At 43.3% G+C, this 26,429-nt stretch overlaps 1 protein-coding gene across 1 annotated transcript; it reads left to right on the top strand.

Annotated features, from left to right (window-relative positions):
* The first annotated feature begins 855 nt into the window (after positions 1-855).
* On the top strand, positions 856-25,928 carry VSX1 (visual system homeobox 1). The gene is made up of 5 exons (XM_030194869.1): positions 856-1,243; positions 2,207-2,285; positions 12,767-12,890; positions 25,304-25,484; positions 25,669-25,928. Exons 1-5 carry the CDS (start codon positions 856-858, stop codon positions 25,926-25,928), a joined length of 1,032 nt encoding a protein of 343 aa, XP_030050729.1.
* Positions 25,929-26,429: the final 501 nt, after the last annotated feature.

Raw genomic sequence — 26,429 nt, 5'->3', positions numbered from 1 at the left:
CCAGTTGCTCTAATTTTAGGGTAGCAAGTGTTAAAACTAACGTCTAGATTTTACTCCCCTTACTTGCAGGATCCCAAAGATGGATCGTGGGTGCTTTAGAGAACGGAAGATGTTAATTCACTTAATTCATTGTTAATGGATTTCATTTCGATTGACACGTGAAAGTGAAGCTTGGTAATCTTTTCAGGAATATGTCACGGCCAGCAGGGATTGCCCCCATTTCTGTTTAAAAATGACTGGTTTTCATTTCCTAATCATGAGTTCAAGTGAAGTCTGTTCAAACGATTACAACCGCGAAGGTCTTCAGGCCACATCAGATCAACTAGTGGCAAGTGGATACTTCAAATTCAGTTTTTTCGCGCTTCCTTAAATTATACATGGAAAAGAAGCTGAAGGATCTCCTCGATTTTTTTTATGCATTCACTTGGGCAGCGGAGGCTTTGTCAGAGTCAATCAGGCGGGAATTAAAGGCAGGGCTTAACTTGGTGCGTTAGAGAGTGATTTGTGCCGTTCATAACAAGACAAAAGGTCTCTTCGACAGATGTAAAGTTAAGTGAAATCTGTCATTTACACAGAAAAGTGATCACAAGGGAGATATCTGGGGTGGGGGGGGGGGGGGGGAGTGGAGCCAAAGGAGGGAGTGAAGGGCATTATCGGATTGCAGGAAAATTGGTGGCAATTAATCCTCTAGAAACTAGGAAAAGTACGGGCCACTGGACCGGCAGGGCAGTCGCTAAAGCTGATTGGCTTGAGGATTGGAGGGATGGAAGATAAAAAGCTGTAGGCGAGCTCTCACCTCTTCAATCCATAGGCGTATTTGCCAAACAAACGAGAAAGTAGGCCCCGAACGGAATCATGACTGGAAGAGAGGAGGTCTCTGATGGGAAATCAAAAGGGAAGATCCCGGTTTCAAGCCCTGGAAATGAGAAACCAGTCAGAATGAATAGACCTGCTCTGAGGTGCAAAGGTTTCGCTATAAGTGATCTGCTGGGTCTGGAGGCAGAATTGCAGCCTCCAGCAGCCTCCGTGGCAGGTTCTGTCTGTGAAGGTCCTGGAACCGGACTCAGTGGGGTTTCCTTGGATAGCGGCTCCTTGCCTTTAGGGTTGGGGTTTCTTTGCGGTTTTGCTGCTCAGCAGCCACCCGGAACGCCTTGTCTCCTGCCATCACACATCCCTTTTCTCCATCCCAGGGCCGACCACCAGTATATCCACAACCCCGAAAAACCCAAGGACAACGTTTCTGGTAACTTTCCCCGATTTTGCGCTCTTTTGTTTCTTGTTTAATATGTATCCTGGTAGTTAGTTCATCTTTTTGCCCTCTTCCCTCCAATTTAACAGTATCTGGAAATTGCTTTAATCTTCCATAGGTTAAATTGAAAATATTGCACTCCAAAGCTAATCCCATTAATATACAATTCGTTTGCACTGGATTTTACATTACCATTATGTTAAAACGTATATATACATTTTTCAAAGAAATAGTCTATATTAGTCAACCAGATGATATTTCTGAGATTTGCTGTCCTTATTGCAAACTTGTAAACTAGCCCCTTTGGTTTTCTTGACTTTTAATGAGTGGAATAAAATAAAGAAATTTGTACAGTTTGATCCGGAGATGCTAGTGTAACTAAGATTCAGGTCATGACAAGAGTTTAAGTAAAAGAGGAAAGTTGGAAGCGTGTATTGTCTTTCTGCGAAGTTGTAGGTTGGTTTGTTTGTTTGTTTTTTTAACCTAGCGTTTTTGCTTCAGGAGCTGTCCATTTGCGCGGAGTGCTGGCTGGTGCTGAAAAAGATCTCCGCGCTCTCTCGGCAGGCCACAGGAGATGTGACCTTCGTGGCTCAGATTGAACTCAAATTTATACTTTCACGCTGGTCCTTGCTTATTCTGGTGCTACCTGATGAAGTTACGGATGGACACTCTTTTTGTTCATAGAGTTGAGAGAAATTCATAAAGAACGTTGCCTGATTGATTTGTCTCAGTTGAGAATTGAGCTTTTTTTTTTTTTTTTTTTTTTTTTTGCGGTTTTGGATTCAAATAAAAACTTATTTTAAAATAGAGTTATTAAAAATATAACAGATCGAATATATGCAATCAAATATGTAATTTAGCTGTTTCAATCTATTTATTTTAAACCCTTTAAAGGTTCTATATTTTCCGTTTGACATATAGAATAATGTTGATTTTGTTGTATTTCGTTTTCAGCAGAGGAAGACAGCGTGTCCGGCGACAGGAACGAAGTGAAAACGCCCAATGCTCACACAAAACGAAAGAAAAGACGGCACAGGTATAAGACAAATATTGTGAAATGAAATTACTGAAATTAAGTTGGTTGATGCTTGAATAAAATTGGGGAGGGGCAATAAAGCAGCTGGTAGATTTAAGCCTAATGTTTAAATTCAAGCTTTCAGTTTAAAATTTCTTTTTGAAGGGTTACTTCTCCACCCAAATACTTTGTTGATTTTCTTTGAACAAGACTTACAGTTGATGAAATAATATGGCACCCCTTCTCTGCCTCGGAGTAATAAGCTTAAGAAATAATAGCTACATAAATTATCAAATATGACCTATCTAAAAATAATATCAATATAACACTCAGAACACTAAAATACATAGGACTAAAATCACCACCGTTTGTATTTCAAATTTCTTTAAAGAGAAAACACAACCATAAGCAGGAAGGGCATCTCAGCAGCTGCTCCAATAGAATGTAGAAATAATAAAGAATAAAGTTGGAGTTTTACAGATTAGAGGACTGGGGGTATGCAGGCAGAAAATTTTAGTTTTGATTTTCATTTCTTTGTATTTTTCATTTTGTTTGGTGTCAATACATTTTACTGTTCATGGTTGAGTTTTACCATGCATTAAAATGAAACAGTGCATGCTATTTCACTTTAACACATATTAAAACCAGAATGTACTAAAATGCTGGTGCATGCAAAACTTTAGTAGGCACTTTTACAAAGCCGCACTACCAACTCTCGGTGCGGCAAATGAGAGGAAGTCGGTTCAATTCCTATGAGAGTCCTCTCATTTACCACACAGGAATTGCTAGTGCAGCTTTATAAAAAAGAAGTCCTGAGGACCCTGTTTACTAAACTGTGCTATGAGCGTGCTAATGCTAGAGACACCCATAGGAATACATGGGTGTCTCTAGCATTAGCGTGCGCTAAAAAAAACTAGCGCACCTTAGTAAACAGGGCCCTAAAAATCTTAGGGATTCATTTACTAAAGTGCAGTAAATTTTTGCATTTTTAGGGATTATGCTTAGATAGTGAAAAATCTAGCACAAGGTAATTGAAAAGGCCTTGTGGTATTATCATAATTAGATTGTAAGCTCTACTGAGCAGGGATTGTCTCTCCATGTTCAAGTGTGAAGCGCTGCGTACGTCCGGTAGCGCTATAGAAATGATAAGTAGTAGTAGTAGTAGTTGTTGGGGGTGTGTCCCACATTTTCATTGCAGTTACTGCACAGACAAGTTCCCTACCCTGCATTAATGTCAAGCATGATTAACATAGATGTACCCAACACCAACTGTACATTTGACAGGCCTGTGCTAATCATCGTGTGCTAACCACAAAATGCAGTCCACACCCAACCTCTGCCCATTCTCCACCCAGTCACAACTTCATCCCACACTTATCAGTTAGTGCAGGGTTTTTTTGTGTGTATTGATTGTTATTTGCATGGCTTGTTCTGTCCTCTGACAGCATTTCCTTGGTTGTGATGTGGCTCTGGGGTGAGTGTGACACTTTTTCTGTTATGCTCACTGCAGAGTCACAGCAACAATGCATTATGGTGGGTGTAGTTATAGGGCAATATGATTCCACTTGCCTGTCTGTTTAGAACTGTTAAATGATTGGTTAAGCTGTTGCCAGTTGGTAAGCTCTGTTCCCATTGGTGGGTTTCCCCCCTCCTTACTGGGTCAGAGCGTCCCCTGTTTTATTCCCTCTAGTCATGAGGTAGTTGCCATCTTGTAAGACAGTTCAGAACCCTTTCTTGTGTTACCCTTGGTTAGTGCACTTAGTTTTTACCTTGTATGTTGCTGAAAGAGGGCATTGTACACCATTCTGCCAGCTCTGAGCTACTGCTAATCTCAGTACCACGGAGACTCTGTGCCAGTGGGGCAGAACCTCTGATCTGCAGTTAACTGTGAGTAAACATTGATATTCAATAAAGGACTTTTTCAGAGAGATAGAGTCTCCAGGTGTGAACTGGTGTGCCAAGGTTGTACGGCAGGATATAGGACTTATAGCAACAAGTCTTAGAGGCCTGCACATGGCTATGTGTTAACAGTGGGCATTAAAACCTGTGCTAACCACTTAGCATGTTGTAGTGAAAGGGTCCCTTAGTGTATAGTAAATCAAATATAATGAAAATTCACACCCTTTGTAATAAGGACAAGAAATGGTCATATGAAGCTGAAGGGAAAGAGCTTCATAAAGAATGTGAAGACTCTGTTTCCCAAGTCTGGACCTGGAGTACCCCCTTACCAATCAGGTTTTCATGAAATCCACAATGAATATGCGTGAAAGAGATTTGCATATAATGAAAGCAGTGCTTTCAAATCATTTTCATGCATATTCATTGTGGATGTCCCAAAAGCCTAATGCAAAGGGGTTACTCCAGGATTGACTTGGGAAACACTAATCTAGATGCCTGGTTACAGGAGACAAACCAATATCAGAATTCAAGCATATGTGAGATTAGCATCCTGTAATAAAATCAGGCCTGTGAAGTGCAATTCTATAACCTTGGTGCCCACATTTATGCATATATTGCACATATAAATGTTTAGAATACTAGCACTAGCAAGAGTGGAGGAGGAGCCTAATGGTTAGTGCAGTGGACTTTGATCCTGGGGAACTGAGTTCGATTCCCACTGCAGCTCCTTCTGACTCTGGGCAAGTCACTTAGCCCTCCATTGCCCCTGGTACAAAATAAGTACCTGAATATATGTAAACCGCTTTGAATGTAGTTGCAAAAACCTCAGAAAGGTGGTATATCAAGTCCCATTTCCATTTCCCTATTTGAGATTTAACATGGAATGTTGCTGTTGCTACTATTTGAGATTCTGGAATGTTGCTACTATTTGAGATTCTACACGGAATGTTGAGATTCTGTTGCTACTATTTGAGATTCTACATGGAATATTGCTATTCCACTAGCAGCATTCCAGGTAGAAGCCTGCCCTTGCAGATCAGCAATGTGGCCGTGCAGGCTTCTGTTTCTGTGAGTCTGACATCCTGCACGTATGTGCAGGAGGACATCAGACTCACAGAAACAGAAGCGCGGCCGCATTGCTGATCTGCAAGGGCAGGCTTCTACATGGAATGTTGCTAGTGGAGGAGTAGCCTAATGGTTAGTGCAGTGGACTCTGATTCTGGGGAACTGGGTTCAATTCCTACTGCAGCTCCTTGTGATTCTGGGCAAGTCACTTAACCCTCCATTGCCCCTGGTTCAAAATAAGTACCTGAATATATGTAAACCGCTTTGAATTTAGTTGCAAAAAAAACCTCAGAAAGGCAGTATATCAAGTCCCATTTCCCTATGTGCATACATGCTATCAGGATTCCTAAGCACTATTCTGCAAATACCTGCTGAACTTACATAGCATATATTTGGGGTGGGGGTGGAGTATAGGTGGGACTTGGGGCTCCCATTTATGTATATACCCCCAGATGCTATATATGGTGACCAAAATTGGGTTCCGATTCAAGATTTGCACACAACTAAATTGGCTAAGGAACTAGTACTTGGGTGCTAATTGGAACTAATCAGCACCAGTTTGGAATTGGGCACACATTTTGCTATGTGCAATTCTATAACAATGTGTGCCCAAATTTGATAGTGTACAACATAAAAGGGAGCATGGCCATAGGTAGTACATGGGCAGATCAGGAGCATTCCTGAAATTTGCATGCAGTGTTGAAGAATACCAGGGATGTGCACCCAAATTGGGCACCGGGAATTACACCTGGTTTCAGCAGACATTACTCATGGCACCCAAATCTCAGCGCTGAAATTGGTACTCAATATTATAGAATAACAAGGAATACCATTTTTTTGTGTTGATATTTGAGTTGTCATTTTCTGAATCTAGCCCATAACTTACAGAATATTGTAAGTTACTTGTGCCCCTGTCACATTTAGGCATCCACACTTACCCAAGCTCTATAGCTGGTGTTAACTGCAGGCACCTAAATGTTAGGCATGCAGATACCAGGGCTCCTAGGTTCTGTTAAAGAGTAAGTACATAGCATACGGCCTCAGGAGCATCTAAATTAAGGCACCCCTTTATAGAATTGTCCCCATTGTGCCCATGTGAGAATTCCAAAAAGATGACTGTTTAATAAAGGCAAATCAACCTAATCAATCTACAAACTGAAGAGTAGCAGATCTCCTGGACCGGATGGTATTCATCCCAGAGTACTGATAGAACTGAAAAATGAACTTGCGGAGCTATTGTTAGAATATCGAGCGTGGTACCGGAACATTGGAGGGTGGCCAATGTAACACCGATTTTTTAAAAAAGGTTCCAGAGGAGATCCGGGAAATTATAGACCAGTAAGTCTGACGTAGGTGCCGGGCAAAATGGTTGAGATTATTATTAAGAACAAAATGACAGAGCATATTCAAAAGCATGGATTAATGATACAAAGTCAACATGGGTTTAGTGAAGGGAAATCTTGCCTCACCAATCTACTACATTTCTTTGAAAAGGTGAACAAACATGTGGATAAAGGTGAGCCGGTTGATATTCTGTATCTGGATTTTCAGAAGGCGTTTGACAAAGTACCTCATGAAAGACTCCAGAGGAAAGTGGAGAGTCATGGGATAGGAGGTAGTGTTCTATTGTGGATTAAAAACTGGTTAAAAGATAGAAAACAGAGAGTAGGGTTAAATGGTCAGTATTCTCAATGGAGAAGGGTAGTTAGTGGGGTTCCCCAGGGGTCTGTGCTGGGACTGCTGCCTTTTAACTTATTTATAAATGACCTACAGATGGGAGTAACTAGTGAGGTAATTAAATTTGCTGATGACACAAAGTTATTCAAAGTTGTTAAATCGCGGGAGGTTTGTGACAAATTACAAGAGGACCTTACGAGACTGGGAGACTGGGCGTCTAAATGGCAGATGACATTTAATGTGAGCAAGTGCAAAGTGATGCATGTGGGAAAGAGGAACCCGAATTATAGCTACATCATACAAGGTTCCACGTTAGGAGTCACCAACCATGAAAAGGATCTAGGCGTCATCGTTGATGATATGATGAAATCCTCTGCTCAGTGTATGGCGGCGGCAGCTAAGAAAAAAAATAGAATGTTAGGTATAATTAGGAAAGGAATGGAAAACAAAAATGAGGACGTTATAAGACCTTTGTATCGCTCCATGGTGCGACTGCACCTTGAATATTGTATGCAATTCTGGTCGCCGCATCTCAAAAAAAATATAGTGGAATTAGAAAAGGTACAGAGAAGGGTGACAAAAATGATGAAGGGGATGGGATAACTTCCCTATGAGGAAAGGCTAAAGCAGCTACAGCTCTTCAGCTTGGAGAAAAGATGGCTGAGGGGAGATATGATAGAGGTCTATAAAATAATGAATGGAGTGGAACGGGTAGACATGAATTGCTTGTTTACTCATTCCAAAAATACAAGGACTAAGGGGCATGCAATGAAGCTACAAAGTAGTAAATTTAAAACAAAGCAGAGAAAATACTTCTTCACTCAATGTGAAATTAAACTCTGGAATTCGTTGCCAGAGAATGTAGTAAAAGCAATTAGCTTAGTGGGGTTTAAAAATGGTTTGGATAGTTTCCTAAAAGAAAAGTCCTTAAGCCATTATTAAAACGGACTTGGGGAAAATCCATTGTTATTTCTAGGATAAGCAGCATAAAATGTATCGTACTGTTTTGGGATCTTGCCAGGTACTTGTAACCTGGATTGGCCACTGTTGGAAATAGGATGCTGGGCTTTTGATCTGGCCCAGTATGGCAATACTTATGTACATATACAGTACTTATGTACTTATGACAAGAAATGAATCATCACAGCTTTTTCATAGATCCAGTTTACATTATTTCCTAATTTGTTTCTAATAAAATTGTTTTTTTTCTAAGATATACATGAACTTATCTGAATTTTTGGAAAACCTCCCCATATGAATTCATGTTTCTCCCAAATGCATCAAGAGAAAGGCTTCAGTGATGTCCACCTGCTACCTAGCTTCACAACTCTTCAGCACACATTCTGCATTTCCTTGCTCCAACAAAAATGGTGCTGGATGCCTGGTGAATATTTGTACAGTTAGGAAGCTGTCGGACATTTCTGGAGCCTTTTCTCTGAAGCAGCTGGGTGAAACATGAATTCATGTCAGGAGGTTTCTGTAGTTAAAACTTTATTCACTTCCTGCACCATAGATATATGTACCTTAGAGTCCTCAATTACTGACTGTAAATTTTATACTTTACCTTCCAAAACTTAGCTCTTCAATTTTTGCTCTTGAAGTTTAAGGTTCAGGGAATTAAAACTTGATAGAGCTTGACCACACTCCAAATTGCCTCTAAAGAAAATTTTCAGGACGTTAAGGCTGATAAACCGAGGAATAGTGGTTGATTGACCCGGCCTATGTGTTTTTATAAAATAGGCACTCAGAACTAACCCCTGTAGTGTGCAAAAGCCAACACACAAATTTAGACCTGCTTTGAACAATCTATAGATATGTGTGTCTACTCTGTACATTTATTCAAATATGTTACAAAATATGCATATAGGGCTGCTGAAACCTGTTGTAAATTCTGGTGGGCAAGTTGGACACATAATCCCAGTATTCTATAACACTGCACTGAAATTTTTGTAATGCCCCTGACTGCCCATGCCCCCTTTGGGGTTGTGAATGAGACACTTTGGACGTGTGCTGTTATAGGATAGTGCATAGGCAGATCTGTGCGCAAATCTAGATTCATGGAAATTAACGTCAGTAACTGATTAACAGCTCATTAAGTCGTTTGTGTGCGGCCAGATCTCAGAATCGCACCCAATTTGGTCCGCAAATTTGGGTGACCTTTACAGAATCTGGAGGACATATTGCAACTCCCCCTTCTCCATCCTCTTGCAATCAGGGGCGTAGCCAGACTTCGGTGGGAGGGGGGGTCCAGAGCCTAAGGTGTGGGGGCACATTTTAGCCCCCCCGCCATTGCCGACCCCCCCACCAACTTTGACCCCCCCCCCGCCAACGACCCTCTCGACCCCCTCTCCCACCGCCAACCCTCTCTCGCCACCGTCGCCTACCTTTGCTGGCGGGGGACCCCAACCCCGGCCAGCCGAGGTCCTCTTCTTCCAGCGCAAGGCTTCGTTCTGTTTCTGAGTCTGACATGCTGCACATACAACGTGCAGGACGTCAGACTCAGAAACAGAACTAAGCCTTGCGCCAGAAGAAGAGGACATCGGCTGGCGGGGGTTGGGGTCCCCCGCCAGCAAAGGTAGACGATGGCGACAGCGGGTTGGTGGCAGGAGGGGGGGTCGAGAGGGTCATCGGCAGGGGGGTCCAGGGCCAAATCTATGGGGGCCCAGGCCCCCATGGCCCCACATAGCTACGCCACTGCTTGCAATGTTTCCCAGTTCTTTTGTGATTTAACAACTTTGAATAACTTTGTGTTGTCAGTAAATTTAATCACCTATTTGTTGTTCCCATTTTCAGATCATTTATAAATATGTTAAAAAGCAATGGTCCCAGCACAGATGCCTGAGGAACCCTACTATCTATCTTTCTCCATTGAGAATACTGACCATTTTCTATCTTTTAACCAGTTCTTAATCCATAATAGAACATAGACTCTTACCCTATAACTTTTAAATTTCCTCAGGTTCTGAAAATCCAGATACACAATATCAACTGTCTCATCTTTATCCTCATATCTATTCACCCCTTCAAAGAAATGTAGCAGATTGTTGAGGCAAGATTTCCTTTGGCTAAATCCATGGTGGCTTTGCCCCATTAATCTATGTCTGTGTATATGTTCAGTAATTTTGTAGTCTCTACCATATTACTTGGCACTGACATCAGGCTCACTGGTCTATAATTACCAGAGTCATCTTTGAAACCCTTTAAAAAATAATTGCCATTGCATTGACCTCCCTTTAATCTTCCAATATCATGCTTGATTTTAAAGAAAAAAATTATATATTAACAATAGCTCTGCAAGTTCATTTTTGTGAGTTTTATCAGTACTCTGGGATGTATACCATCTGGTCCAGGTGATTTGCTACTCTTTAGGTTGTCAAATTGCCTTATTACATCTTTCAGGGGTTTACAGAAATTTGTTTCAGTTCCTCGTATTCATCACCATTAAATACCATTTCTGAAACAGTTATCTCTCCCACATCTTCCTCATTGAAGACTGAAACAAAGAAATCATTTAGGGGGTCTTGTATTAAAGTTTAGCTTGCGTTATCTGCAGCAGGGTTCATATACCTAATTTTTTTTTTTATTATGTGTCTTTGTCTCCAAGGCAATCTTTTCATAGTCTCTCTTTGCCTTCGTTATCAGTGCTTTGCACCTAATTTTACACAATCTGGGTTAATTTTATAACTGTGTATCTATAATGAGGCACCCAAATGATGCCTGGTAGGTGCCTATTCTATACAGGAATGTAGGTACTTACTTTCCTTTTTTCGAATAAGTACAGTCTCAATTATCTGACCTAAACAGGATTGACCCATTGTCAGATAACTGAAAAATCAGATAATACTGAAAACACTGCATAAACCCCTCAAACAATGCATGAACAAAGGCATAGATTTCCCGATTTTCAAAAATTGTTCTAAAACAAATACATGTGATAACATCACTTGGGGGGGGGGGGGGGAGTCTGTTGGATATGCTGGATGGTCGGATTACTGAAGGTCGAATGATCAAGACTGTACTGTAGTAGCTTAACAGGGTATATATGACGGTATGACCTTGGGCGTGGATATTTATGCCATAGAGCTGATGTAAATGTGTATTTCTAAGTTTTGGTGATATGTGCATAATTTATAGTGATCTGTAAGTTACATGCTTAATTGTGCACTCTGCCCATGCTCCATGTATGTGTATACCCACTGCATATTGGGCTAGATTCTATATATGGCGGCTGAAAATATTTCCGCCTAGGCATATTCTGTAAACTGTGCCTAGATTTAGGCGCAGTGTATAGAATACGCCTAGCTAGTTTATAGAATTTGCTTAGCAGCTATACCTGTGCCTAACTCTAGGTGCATTCACTTACGCCAAGTAAAACTTGGTGTAAATACTGGTACTTAAGTTAGGCGCAGAGCAGGCGTTTTCGATAACTATGCACGTAGATTTTCAGAATGCCTAAGGTCTGCTCATTCTACACCCATGGCCACATCCCCCTTTTAGCAGCTCTCATTAGAATTTACATACACCACTTTACAGAATATGCCTAGCAAGTTGGGTGCCAATTAGTATCAATAATTGCTTGTTAAGTGGTATTTATCAGTGCTGATTTAATTATTGCATTTGTTTCCCCACATTTTCCCACCATATGGCAGGTTCAATGTGGCTTACATATTGCTGAAAAGGTGGTTACAACATTTAGATTTGTAGAAGTCTAGCACATTACTTAAGTACATTAATCACTTAGGTTGTGTTAATATGATATATTAGCATATTGTGAGAGAGGTTAATGTTATTGTTTTCCATTTCTGAACATTCACTTGTTAAGTAATTAAATTGCATGCACAAATCCAAAATATGACCAAATTTGTGCACGCAATTTCGGTCACGCTATATAGAATCCAGGGGATTATGCTTAGATGGAATATTGGCATTTATGTTCATATGTGCAAACGTATTGTCGCACTTCCATAGCACTGAGAGGGGTGAGCCCTGATGTTGACACCGGAAGCCGGTAACTGGTGGCCGACTTCGCCTCTGGGGTCCTCACCTGGACCAACCACCGTTTCCCAGAGGTTAAGCCCTTAGGTGCAGGCAGTTGACAGGACATAGAGGGTCCTCAAGAAGGGCGGCTGGGTTGGGTTACCTAGAGCAGGGCAAGGGACGTGCAGATAGGTCAAGGCCACAGCAGATAACAAGAACCAGGTTTCAGGCAAGGTCAGATCAGATGGCACGTAGGTGAACTCTAGATTCTAGGCAAGGTCAGGTCAATTGGCAACCAGGCGTAATCCGGGTTCCAGGCAAGGTCAGGCAGGCAGCAAACAGGCATAATCCAGGTTCCAGGCAAGGTCAGATCAGGCAGCAAAGGCATAATCCGGGTTCCAGGCAAGGTCAGGTCAAGTATGTGGACCTGGGGGGCAGCGCACGGGCCTGCGGGAGGGGTATTTACCTGGTGGCCCTGAGTCCTTGATCTCTGATTCTGCTTTTATTTATGGTTTGTTTTAATGTATTCTAGGGCTGCATTTCTGAAGTAGGCTGTGAAAACTATAAGGCTGTTTATAGCTATTCTGCATGCTGTTTTAGATTCTGTGTAATTTGTCAATTTGTATTTTTGTTTCTTATCTTTTGGTATGTAATTTGTTTATTTTTTTCCAGTCTGCAGCTCTTTGCAACTCTGAGCAATGGAGAGTTAAGTGACTTGCTCAGTCACAAGGAGCTGTAGACGGGAAAAATATCAATAAACAACATATGTTTAACCGCGTGATTAATCATGATTAAAATTTTAATCAACATACAGCCTAAATTATTACAGTAAAGACAATTTCCCGTACTTCTAATGGATTGCCTTTTACACTTTGCCTTTCCAGAACGGTATTTACAGCTCACCAGTTAGAGGAACTGGAGAGAGCTTTCAGTGAAGCCCATTACCCAGATGTGTATACCAGAGAAATGCTGGCACTCAAGACTGAACTCCCTGAAGACAGGATACAGGTGAGCTGAGTACGAAGGTAATTTATAAGCCGTTTCTGAGGGTAAAACGGTGTTTTACCGTTTATTAATTTCGTATACCGCCTATCTCGTAAGCAAATAGAGGCACTTTCACATATACAAAAATTCAGGAAATAGAAAAGGAACACCACTGATTAAATAGGAAAGGACAAACACACAAAGGATACACCCCCATACTCCTGTGTTCTAGACCTTACTATATCATTTATATGGAACAAAAAATAAGTCATCTAAACTTAAAAGCAATTTCCCACCATAGGAACAAACTATTCTCAAATCCCCAAAGCAAGTTCATATATATAGGTTTTCAAAGCTTTACGAAAAGAAAGATAAGAAGTGGCCAGCTGGAGAAATTATGGAAGGGAATTCCACAATGCAGGCGCAAGAACAAAGAAAGCACGTGCCCTCGAGGACTCCCACCGGGCTCTAGTAAGACTAGGAATGACCTGCCTATTATCTTTAGGAGATTGCAGGGTGTGTGTGTCAGTGGTGTAGCCAAGGGTGTACTTAGGGCTCAGGCCCACCCAGTAGCAGCACACCTATGAAGTGTTTGGTAGGGATTCCCAAACCCCACCAGCCGAAAGTTCCTGTCCTTCCTGCATACCAGCCTTCCCTCTGATGTATTCCCGCCTATGTGGAAACAAGAAGTTGCATTAGAGGGAAGGCTGTGGAGCCAACATGAGCAGTGTGTATTATTTGCTGCTTGCTGCCAGTGAAAATCTGCTATTTAAAAGGTATGGGGGGAGGGGGATGTTTGAGAGACCATATGGCATGCAGGCGAGAGAGGGAGAGACCAAATCACTTGTGGGACAGGGCGGAGTTCTTCTGCCCACCCATCTTGGGCCCAGGCCCACCCAAAATTGGGTGTCTGGCTACGCCCCTGGTGTGTGTGGGAGTATTTGGTATTATGTGTGTGTTTATATGCACACAGATAGTACTGCGTAGCCAGCCTAACTGCACAGAGTTTGGGCATACACACAATACACTGGGACATTTGTAGGAGCCATGAGTAGTGTGAGTGCTAGGGGCAGTAGTACTGTCTCCCAAAAGAGCAGAGGCCACACTACTTCCCAACCCTCACACGCAAAAACGTACTCACTGAGGGATATAAGAAAGCATGTGCCCTCGTGGCTCCTACCAGGGTCTAGTAGGACTAGGAATGATCAGCCTTTTTTTTTTTTTTTGTTACATTTGTACCCCGCGTTTTCCCACTCATGGCAGGCTCAATGCGGTAGGCAATGGAGGGTTAAGTGACTTGCCCAGAGTCACAAGGAGCTGCCTGTGCTGGGAATCGAACTCAGTTCCCCAGGACCAAAGTCCACCACCCTAACCACTAGGCCACTCCTATGTTTAGGAGATCGCAGGGCGTGTGTGGGAGTATATGCAGGGCCGGTCTTAGGCAGAGGAGACAGGGGCAGTCGCACAGGGCCTGGTGCTCTGGCATGTCTGTCCTCCTGCCTCGGAACACCTCCCTGCTCCATACCTTAATGTGCATCCACATTTCAGTAGACAGCATCAGGCAGCGGCATCGAATTTCATATTCTGTCAACTGCCGAGCCCAGAGCCTTCTTGCTGCTGCGTCCCGCCCCCTTTTGATGTCAATTCCTGCTTCCGCACGAGCGGGATGCGGCAGCAAGGAGGTTTTGGGCTCAGCAGGTGACAGGATATGAAAATTGTTGCTGCTCTCTACTGAAATGTGGTGGATGCATATAAGGCCGGTCTTAGCAAGTGCGGGGCCCTATGCAGACCAATTTGATGGGGCCCCACCCTAGCCCTGCCCCCATCCTAACTCCGCCCCACCTAGCTCCACCCCCACCCTAGCTCCAGGGCCGGCCACCCCTCCCTCCGAGCTCCCGGGCTACTCCCTCCGAGCTCCAAGGTCCCCAGCTCCAGGGCTTCCCCCACTAGGGCTCCCAGCTCCAAGGCCCCCCTCCCTCCCTCCTGGTCATTTTTTAACACCCCCCTCCAAAATCCAGTACTAGGTATGCCGAGAATACAAAACACACAGGACCTGTAGCGCAATTCTTCCATACCATAAGCAGTCATTTCTACGAATCACACAAAGAAAAGGAAAACATCTTAAAACACTACAGTGAGCACTAGAACATCAATTCACCTATTGTAAAATGAAAACAGACAGAATAGTACAGATCGTTGATCCTGCACAGTCAATGCCAACTGAAAGCCATGTCTTTTTCACAAACACAGATACACCCTAATCCACTATAGAATAAGTAGTAATATTTAAACTTTCTATTTAGACAAAAATTAAACTGAACCCCCAAGATGCCAGACTCTGCATACAATGCAACACCACAGAAACAGAAAATGTCCCCTAGTACTGTGCAAAATATAAAGACAGCAAATGTAAATTTGAAAAAAACCCCTAACAAATACCAATCACCACTTTACAAATTAACAAATAGAAATAAAACAAATATAGAATATAAAATAATACAATTTTATTGGACTAATAGATTTAGCTTTCAGAGGCCAAAACATCCTTCCTCAGGTCAATATAGTATAGTACTGTTACAGTATCCTATCCTGACCTGAGGAAGGGGGTTTTGTTCTCCGAAAGTTAGCCAAAATGTATTAAAATTAGTCCAATAAAAAGATTACCTTGTTTACATGTTCTATTATAAACATTTATTAACACATCTACAATACTACTTTATCCTAGAGCAAAAAAATGAAACTATATATTTTATTTACAGTTTGTTGTCTCTGGTTTCCGCTTTCCTCACCTTCTTTTCACTGTCTTCCTTCCATCCAGCATCTGTCTTCGGTCTCTCTCTGCCATCCAGTGTCTGCCCTCTCTGCTGTTCCCTCCATCCAATGTCTGCCCTCTCTCCCTGCCCCTTCCATCCACATCTGCCCTCTATCTCTGCCCCTTCCATGATCCATCCACCATCTGTCCCTGTCTGCCCTTTCTCTCTCCCCCATCCATTCACTGTCTGCCCTTTCTATCCCTTCCATCCACTGTCTTCCCTTTCTCTCTGCCCCTTCAATCCACAATTTGCCCTCCCTCTCCCATCCATCCAGGGTTTGACCTCCCTCTCGCTCCCCCATCCAGGATCTGCCCCTCTTTCCACCCCTTTTTTCAGCCCCCAGTTCCAGCCCCACTATCCCACCAGTCCCCTGTTTCAGCCCCAGCCTTTTTCTCCCACCAGTCCTGAGCTTCAGCCCCCCCCCCCAGCCACTTCTCCCTGTCCCCTTTTCAGCCCCCAGTCCCAGCCCCTGCCCCTTTTCAGCCTCCAGTCCCAGTACTAGCCCCCTTATCCCACCTACCCTCCTTTTCAGCCCCCAGTTCCAGCCCCTTCATCCACATGCCTTGTATTAGGGCCCCCCTTTTCAGAACCATTCTCCCACCTGACCCACGCATGCCCCATTTTCCCCACCAGCCCCAGGCATGGCCCCATTTTCCCATATGGCCCCTTCTCAGACCCCAGTGCCAGTCCCCTTCTCCCATCTAAGAACCCCCTCCCCAGTCTCCTTCTCCCATCCGTGACCCCCCTCCCCACCTCAGTCCCCTTCTCCCATCCAAGAACCCCAGTCCCCTCCCCACCCGTCCTCTTCTCCCATCCAAGAACCCCCTCTCCACCTCAGTCTCCTTCCCATTTGAGAACCCCCTCCCCACCCTTCCCCCACCTGAGAACCCCCACCCTATACACCCTTCTCCCATCTGAGTCCCCCCCGACCCACCTACCAACTCCATTCTCCTGCCGCCCACCACCCTCACTGCCTTTAAAAAAACAATTTCGAAGCGCCAGAGTGACAGGCAGCACCTCGCGTCTGCCCTGCTACTAAAAATCTCTTCGACGTTGTTGGGCCTTCTCACATTGAGTCCTGCCTGCCCTCGCGGTAATTGGAAGTTACCTCAGAGGAGGGGGGGACTCAATGTGAGAAGGCCCAACGACGTCAAAGAGATTTTTAGTAGCAGGGCAGACGCGCGAGGCGCTGCCTGTCACTCCGGCGCTTTGAAATTGTTTTTCTAAAGGCAGGACAGGGTGGGAGCAGTGGGAGCGGAGCACCCCCCACCCGCTGACATCCGGGGTGGACCGCCCCCACCATGCCGCCGTCGCGCGCTGTTCGGAGGGAGGACTGGAGCTCGGGCGGTTGGGGCGGGGTGACCTCAGGTGCGCTGCGCAGGGCCCCCCTGAGCGCGAGGGCCTATGCGGCCGCCTCGGTCACCTCGCCTTAAGACCGGCCCTGGATGCATACCAAGGTACGGGCTGAGGTGGGGTTCCGAGAGCTCTAAACCTCCTTTTTTTTTTTTAATATAATTTTTATTAACAGGTCATCCAGTATACAGATTGATTGCCATTTCACACTGGCAGCAAAAAAAAAAAAAAATCAACATTATGCATAACATGCAACCATCTCAACAAACAGTTATATAACAGCCGGTTTTTTCCTTTTTGAGTTTTTATTCCCCCTCTCCCTCCCCCTCCCCCCCCAACTATACCTATCTATCCTTCCCGAAACTCCCCTTATAAGTTCAGGATTCTACTTCGGGCTACTGGGGTGAGTGTATCCCAGAAAGGAGCCCATGTTTCGCAGAAAACAGTTCCTTGTTTAGACGCCAAATCCTTAATGCCTCTTTTTTCCAATAAACACATTTGCATTAATGCTGCTCTCCATTGAGCCACTGTGGGCGCTTCTTCACTTCTCCATAACAGCAGAATTGATCTTTTTCCCATAAGCAGTGCGCACTGAAGGAATGCCCTCATCCTTGCCGGCAGGCGGTTACCTTCTGGGAATTGACCAAACAGGTGCCCCGGAGAGATTCTCCAGACCACACTCCAATATCGTGAAATCTGCGAGGCCACCGCTATCCAGAATTGTTGCACCAAAGGGCAAGACCAGAACATATGCCCCAGACGGGCCCCAAAGTCGTACATTTGTCACGGGCACTATTACTCCTCAGCATTGCCTTCCATGCTCTATGAGGTGAAATATGAAGTCTCAACAAGAATTTCATTTGTATCTCCTGCCATGACACATTTTCAGTAATTTTTACGATCAGCTGCCACTGTTCTTTCAGTTGATCAGATGTTAGTGTGATACCCAGATCTGCACTCCACTGCTGTGATACTGATGAGAAATCAAAACTATTTGCAAAGTCTCTAAGAGTAGCATGGAAATAGCGCAGTGGCACTCGCAGTGTAGCCTCCAGTCCCACCAATCATTAAATTTGTCCAGAACTTCTGCTGTCAGGTATTGTTGAGGCAATGATTTAATGTAATGGCACAGCTGATAATAGGCAAAAGCGTCTCTATGTATCAGATGAAATTCAGAGCAAATCTCGTCCAAAGATTTAATCTCACCTTTTTCTGTTAACACATGAAACAGGTAATACAGTATATACCCTGGGCCACCCACCTCTGGAAGGTCACTGAGGAACTACCTACCGGGAAGTCTGGGTTGCCCCTAATAGGCAACAGCGGTGAAATCGCTCTATTTAGGGAGAGAAATCTAGTCACCCATCTCCAAGTTTGCTTTAAAGGCCCTACAATATATCTTGTGGGCCCCAGCTTAACCTTACCCCCTCTTCCACCCCCCAACCAACTCGCAAAATGGGTAGAGCCAAACAGTTGTAGTTCTGATGAGGTGTATGAGAAAAAGGAGGTTTCGCGAAACCAGTCAGACAGGTGCCTCAAACAGCCAGATATGGAAATCAGCCGCAGGTTTAATAGACCCAACCCTCCTTTTGATCTTGGAAGTTGCACTCTTGTTATACTCATTCGGGGTCGCTTCCCCTGCCAGAGAAACCAATTTATTTTTTTATGTAACCATCGTTCATCCGCAGGTGACAAATACAAGGGCAGCATCTGGAACGCGTATACCCACATTGGGAAAAGTAGCATGTTAAACAATGCCACTCGTCCCAAAAGAGACAGTGGGAGACAGTTGTCTTTGCTTTCAATGGGTCTATGTTCAATTGATATAGAGTCGCCAGATCCATAGGAATTTTAACCCCTAGGTAAGTAATATGGTCAGTAGTCTATTTTAAGGGGAAGGCATCCCCCCACTGCTCCATCATCTCCAAACCACTGGGCAACGCCTCCGATTTCTGCAAATTAAGTCTAAAACCAGAATAGAAACCAAATTCATCCCACTACAAACAACAGGTGCGTCAGGGAGATCCTAGGCGATGTGAGCGTTAACAGAAGGTCGTCCGCGTATGCCAAAATCTTCACCAGGTGCGAAGGAAGATTCACTCCCACAATATCTGGGTCCTTCATAATACTCCGCAGCAACGGTTCCAGATATAAAAGGAACAGCAGCGGGGAGAGCGGGCAACCTTGCCTAGTTCCTATTTGTACAGTGAATGGGGGGGGGGGGGGAAATCATCGAATTAACCAGCAACCGTGCCGTGGGACCCGTATACATTGCCCTAACCGCCTGATAAAACCATATCTCACTACATCAAACAAATATCCCCAATGGACCTTATCAAACGCCTTTTCAGCGTCTAAACTTGCCAAGAGTAATGGTGCTCCCGCTGACCTGACAGTGTGCTACGATAACAATAGGTTTTCGGACATTTAATGTGGAGTGCCGACCTCTCACAACCCGGCTTGTGGATCACCGATTAGAGCTGGCAAGTAAGGCACTAGCCTTTCTGCCAGTGCTCTAGCCAATATCTTAAGATCCACATTCAAGAAGGAGATGGGTCTATATGAGGTAACCTGATTTCTTGGCTTCCCTGGCTGGGGATCAAAGTTATTAATGCTGAATTAACCTGCTGGGGGAAGGAACCAATACAGTACCGCCTCTTCATAAAATTCGATAAGGGACCACAGAACTTAGGTGGTAACATCTTATAATACTCACTGGAGAGCCATCGGGCCCTGGCGCTGAGCCCTGCGGGAGAGCCTTTATCACCTTTTGGATTTCCCGTCCTGAGAACGGTTGAGATAAAATTTCTTGAGCCATCGGGGACAATTTAGGGAGACCCGCGTCTTCTAAATAATCAGTTACCGAGGGTCCCTCCCCCTGGTCCTCCCCCGCGTAGAGCTTAGTAAAATAGTCATGAAATATTTGAGTTATGCCCTCAGGAGCGTTTACTCTCCTCCCATCCCTACCCAACAACTCCGGGATCAAACGACTCGCTGCGTGCTGCCGTGCAATATTTGCCAATAATTTCCCGGACTTATTTCCGAACTTCTGAAAGTTCAGTTTCTGATATAGTAAATACTTTTTTGTGCGCTCATGTATAACTGTATTTAGTGCCGCCAATGTAGCAGACATGAAGTCATAATTTTGCTGTGTGGGGTGCTGTATATGCAAGCGTTTTGCTTTCCTATATTCCCTTTCCAAGTGCAGTATGGCTGCTGACTGCTGTTTCGCCCGTGCACAGACATAAGCAATAATCCCCCCTCATAATACTGCTTGGACGATAGTATGTTAAAATATATTTTCTGTATCTATTACATTTTTGAAATGGATGTAAAATTGTAAAATCATAAATAAAAAAATTAAAAAAAAAATACTGCTTTGGACGCCTCCCATAGTGTGGTGGATGATATATCAGGACTCTCATTCTCTGTTATGTATTGGTCCCAAAGTTGGGCTAAATGCTCCCGAAACTTGTCATCTTTGTAAAGGTAGGCGGGGAACCTCCATAAACCCCCCTGTCCTCCCCGATCCCCAACCTCTAGATCTAACCAGACCAATGCATGGTCCGAAACTGCTATTAGATCTATACCAGCCCCTTGTGCCTTAAAAAACCATGCTTGAGATATTAATACATAATCCTAGACCAGGTTTTGTGTGCTTTAGAAAGGTGTGTATAGTCTCACGCGGTAGGATTTAGGATACGCCAAACATCTAACAAGTTTAAGGTCTGACACATATGTGGTAAACCTCTTTGCCCACCCGATTCTCTGCTGGTTGGTCTACCTGTCCGGTCCACATCTGGGTCCATTACCCAATTAAAATCTCCACCCCACACCCATGGTGCGTCTGCGTAGCGAAATGCTAACGCCATTAATTCCTCAAAGAAACGTGGAGAATAATCATTCGGACCATATACTGCACATAAATAGAAGGATTGCCCATGGAGCGTAATATACAGTAACAGGAGCCTCCCATCTTTATCTTTATGAACCAATTTAGTCTGGCACGGTAAGCTCTTTTTAATCAGAATAGCAACCCCCCTGCGGCCACCTCCGGCTGATGAGTAAAAGCACTCACCCACCCACTGCCTATACAGTTTCTCATGCTCCTCATCGGACAGCTTCGTTTCCTGAAGGCACGCTATGTCCACTTTATGACGCTTCAGTTGTGTCAATATTTTAGTTCTTTTCACAGGGGATGAAATCCCAGATACATTCCATGAAACAATACGCTTTATTATTTTACTCATTATACAACCCCAAACAACTATACATCAACGGTTTTAAACTATTTACCCCCTTGGAGCCCAGCCCATCTCCTCGGGGCTTCCCTATGTTCTTGTTCTTTCTCAACCTCTTAGCTCCCATGTGCCACAGTAGTAAACCTTGCATCCACCTGTGCTCATACCTCCCCCAACCATATACTATTTTCTTTGTCATAACCACCCACTCTCTGCACCCTCCCTTTGTCCCATTACTCTCTCCCTTTCCCTCTATAAGACCCCTGCCCCCCTTACTATCCCCCCTACCTCTTACTCCCCCTCCTCACTCCCCTGAAACATCATGCACACTCCCAAACTAATGGGTTGAGTCACTAGCAATGCAAGAGGCCCTCCACCCCCCCCACAAGACACTATATTGTATTCAGTTATCCCCACATTTAACAAACATAATGCGACTCTTTGCTTTAAACTCTGAAACTCTGATTAGTACCTTGCAGAGAGATCACTCTCCACTGTCCACATTGTTCTTATTATTAGTTCCACCACATTTCTCCAGCTCCGTGACTAGACTCACCGCGTCAGCCACCTTCTCAAAGGTCTTCCATTTTCCATCGTACTTAATCTTTAATATCGCTGGGTATATAAGCATAAAATTTGCCTGCACTGCATACAAACGGCAGCAAAGCGGTGTAAACTGCTTCCTCCGCTCCTGTAGCTGCGCCAAAAAAATCTTGAAAGATGCGGATCAGGTGTCCTTCAAACTTCGTTTCATTTCTCTTTAATCTGTATCCGCGTAAAATCTCTGCCTTATGCAGGTAGTTATGTATTTTCAGTATTACTACTCGGGGGCTCGCGTGGCCATCTTGTTTCCTCCCCACGCGGTGCACTCTCTCCAAGCAGAGAGGTCCCGCATGATCCGACGTAGTGAATTCTGATTCCAGCCAGCGCTCTACCACCGATCCCAGGATCGAGTCACTCACAGATTCTGGGAAACCAACCAGGCGAAGGTTCCCTCAACGGGACCTGTTCTCGAGGTCGACTAGTTTCTCGGTAAACCCCTCAATCGTTTTTGTTAACTGCTGAAGCTGGGAGGTTATGAGGGGAGCGGCGTCTTCAAGTCCGGACACCCGACGCTCCCAGCTCTCCAGTCCGATGCGTGGTCTCTGCCAAAAGCGTCTCAAATTTTGAGAATTGTGCTGAAAGGCGATCCAGTTTTGTCTCCAGCGCCCTTTCTACTACCTCCGCAATCTGAAGCAGCTGTTCTGAAGAATGTTTTTGCCCTTCCGGCGCCTTCTGTTGTTCCACGCCATCTTCTCCCCCTTTGGGCTTTTCCTTCTCCCACTTCGGGCCCTTACTAGCCATTTTCCTCCCAGATGTCTCTATATATTTGTCCTTCAGTTGGTAAGAGACAGGCACAAACCGTATTTCCAATAGTGTGGGGTTATAAACGATTGATTTTTCTCCTGGAGGACTTCAGGGCCTCAGAGAGCCGAGAGAAACACGTCTCTCTCCCTCTACTGCATCACGTGACTCCTCTAAATTTCCTTTTAAATTATGGCTTATGGTGGCAGGCATGGGTGGGTGAGGGGCCCGCTGAACTGGTCTGCACAGGGCCCTGCAATTGCTAAGACTGTCCCTGAGTATATGGTATTATGTAGGTGTTTATATGCACAAACTGGACAGAGAGGGTAAACAGCATACATAGAAAGTACACAAACAAAAAAAGCAACACTGGGCCTTCAAGACTGAGACAACAGGAGTATTTTATTGACAAATGACCCGACACGGGCTGTGTTTCGGCGTTGTTTAATGTCGAAACACGGCCCGTGTCAGGTCATTTGTCAATAAAATACTCCTGTTGTCTCAGTCTTGAAGGCCCAGTGTTGCTTTTTTTGTTAGTGTTTATATGCACACAGATAGTATTGTGTAGTCAGCCTAACTGCAGAAAGTTTGGGCTTACATGTATATGTTATAAAATAAATAAACTGGGACATTTGTAGGAGCCAAGAGTCAGCATAAGTGTAGGTGCTTCTTTTTGGAAACGTTTTTTTTTTCAAATAAAATATAATTAAGTTCCCATTTCCGTCGCAGAAGGTAGGTGCCCTTTATAAAAAAAAAAATTGCAAGTCAGATGTTCATGTTGAATGATTGAATTAACCATTAGATGAATTGTAACATAATAAAGTAAAGCATTTAGGGACCCTTTTTTTAAAGGATTGCCGCATGGCAACCTGGAACTACTGCCGGCCCAATGCGGCTGCCAGCAGTAGTTCCAACCATAGCTTGGTAAAAGGGCCCCTTGAAGATCTGTGTTAATAAATATAATCTATAGGATGCCTTAGAATTGCATTTTCCCAATCATACAGGACAAAAAAACAGACTTAGGGCTCTTTTTACAAAGTGGCACTACCGATCACCATGCGCTGAATACGAGGAAGCTCATTCAATTCACTTGGACTTCTTCGCATTCAGCGAATGCTAATCAGTGGCGCTGCTTTGTAAAAGAAGCCCTTCGTTATACTTCTTGTGTTTGTTATCAAGATCCACTAATCTGGAATCTAGAGATTAGATTGACCCAAAGTTGTTTACTGTTCAGAAAGGCATTAAAAACCTATCTTTTAAAGAATTTTCTACATATTGGTTGATTAATTATGATTTTTTGAAGTAGGAATATTTATGTCCACTTGTATCCCACATTTTCCCAGTTTATGTGGGCTCAATGTGGCTAACAAAGTTACAATAAAATTACATTATACAATAGCAAAAATTGGCAAGATAATTCTAATTAAAGCCAATTTGTGCCACTAATTGGTTAAGTACTAATTATAGGAGCTGATTGGCTTGTTAATCAATATATAATTATTAGTTGCCATACTATTTTTATTTGTCTTTGTACTGAGCTTGTTACTCACCAGATACTGCTGGTTTTTGTTTTTTGTGTAATCCGCATAAAGGGGGGGATTCTATATATGGTGCCTTAAAAATTGGCGCCATAAAACCACATGGTTAGTGTGATTCTATAAACTACTCCTAAAGTTAGCCATAGTTTATAGAATATGATCACGTGCCATTCTTGTGACTAAAATTTAGGGGCACCCATTTAGGTCACCTAAAACTTGGCCTAAATACCTGTGCCTAAGTTAGGCGCAGATCGGGTGTATTCTATAATAGTGCGCATAGTTTTCTGAAGCACCCACAACCCGCCCATCCCATGCTTCCTTTTTGACTGTGCTCATTAGAATTTTCGCACACTGCTTTATAGAATACACCTAGAAAAATGTGCGCATTCATTCTAATTAAAGCCAATTTGTGCCACTAATTGGTTAAGTACTAATTATAGGAGCTGATTGGCTTGTTAATCAATTAAGCTGTGCATGCAGTTTGGCTGTGTGGCCAAATTAGCGCACACAACTTAAGGCGCCATATATAGAATTTGGGGGAAAATCCATATGGGTAATGCAGAATATAAGAATGCATGTACAGTAAAGTTGCAGCAGTAATTAAGGGAAGTAACATTTAGGGGCCCTTTTACTAAGCGGCAGTAAGCAGTAACATCTGCTTTCCGCCTGCTAAAAGGCATCCCGCAGTAGTTTTGGAATCGGTGCATGCTACCCACGTACTATAAAATAGGTTTTATTTTTTAGCGCAGGGGTATTTGGAGGCAGAGTAGGCATGCCCTGCACCAATCAAGTAGCACAGGCAAATTGCCATGTGCAGCTCGATTAGCGCAGGAACACTTAACGCCTAGTAAATAGCGGTAAGGGCTCATGAGGTATTGGCCACGTTCATTGGAAAATTAGCGTCTTGGCCATTATCAGCGCTGACTGGCCAGTTACTCAATTAACTTGTGCGCATAAATCGGCTATATGTGGTGATTTGCACGCGGAACTCTAGTCATCATATATAGAATACGGGGATGTGTAACTTTATTTGGCACATCCTCCAAAAGAATTCATCTGAATGGTATTAGTAAAAGGCCTTGTGACTATAATTTACTGGATAAAACCCCCTTAATTTAACTCATGGACTACTCGGTCTTTTCAAACAGGTCTGGTTTCAGAACCGACGAGCCAAGTGGAGGAAACATGAGAAATGCTGGGGCAGGAGCAGTGTTATGGCAGAATATGGTCTCTATGGAGCAATGGTGAGACACTCTATCCCTCTGCCTGAATCTATCATCAACTCAGCCAAAAGTGGACTGATGGGTTCCTGTGCCCCCTGGCTGCTTGGTAAGGACATAACAGAGATCCTATAATAATATTAATTTTAAAAAAATTCTAACAGAGAGAACATTCACATAGTTCCATACTGAAAATTTAATACATGAAATTTGAAATCCTACTTTTAAGCTTATATCAAATTTAACCTAAAATGTGTTTGCTTCCTTGTTGGGTTTTTTTTTCTGATTTTAAGGAATGCACAAAAAATCCATAAACATTACAAAGAAGGGAGAAAAGGAAGGAGTGACAGAAAGCTACAGGTGTGAATGTTCCAATGAGGAAAACAAGAAAGCAGAACCTCATGGGAGCTCAAAGAGAAAAACAAATAGAATGGACAATTCAGAAGACAGTGCTATTGATCTCTCAAGCACTGCAAAACAAGAGAAAAAAACCACTTTGAGGCAATGTTTTAATGGAGACATTGACACAGAATTAAAGGACTGTGAACACTAAGGAGGCTCAGTGAACATCTAACTGGCTATGTTTATAGCCAGCTATAGCTGTATAAAAAGGTTTAGGCACCCCTGAATTTTATGATTCAATGAATCACTAAATATACAGAAGTGAACACGATTTTTACATGGTCCAAAGTTAAACATGATATTCTGTAAATATTAATACATAATTGTTATTTATTTACTGGTTTTAACAGATCAAAAATAATAATAAAATGAATATGGGCTGTACAGAAGTTTGGACACACTAACAGTTAATTCATTATTAACAACTTTTAAGAAAAAAATAATACGATCTACAAAGTTGATTGACTTGTTAGATTCTTCAGTTAATCAACAAAAGGCACTTCTGAAGTTCAATAAATATTTTGACCCTTCCAACCTCTTAAGTTGTGACTGTCTACTTTCAACAACCCAGGGATTCTTTAAACAGCAGTCCTAGCATTTGAAGATGAAGATATTTCACTTTTTACAAAGCAAGGGAAGACTATAGAAAAGA

This window comes from Microcaecilia unicolor, chromosome 3, assembly GCF_901765095.1.
Source record: "Microcaecilia unicolor chromosome 3, aMicUni1.1, whole genome shotgun sequence".
Lineage (NCBI taxonomy): Eukaryota > Metazoa > Chordata > Amphibia > Gymnophiona > Siphonopidae > Microcaecilia > Microcaecilia unicolor.
The sequence above is the reverse complement of the archived record's forward strand: the minus strand, read 5'-3'. Positions and strand labels throughout refer to the sequence as shown.

What these genes read in the sequence shown, in the direction of transcription:
- VSX1 (XM_030194869.1), top strand. Translation starts at nt 856, where the DNA reads ATGACTGGAAGAGAGGAGGTCTCTGATGGGAAATCAAAAGGGAAGATC. An exon ending in CGAAAGAAAAGACGGCACAG is followed by an intron (nt 2,286 to 12,766) that starts GTATAAGACAAA and finishes TTGCCTTTCCAG; the next exon opens with AACGGTATTTACAGCTCACC. An exon ending in CTGTGCCCCCTGGCTGCTTG is followed by an intron (nt 25,485 to 25,668) that starts GTAAGGACATAA and finishes TCTGATTTTAAG; the next exon opens with GAATGCACAAAAAATCCATA.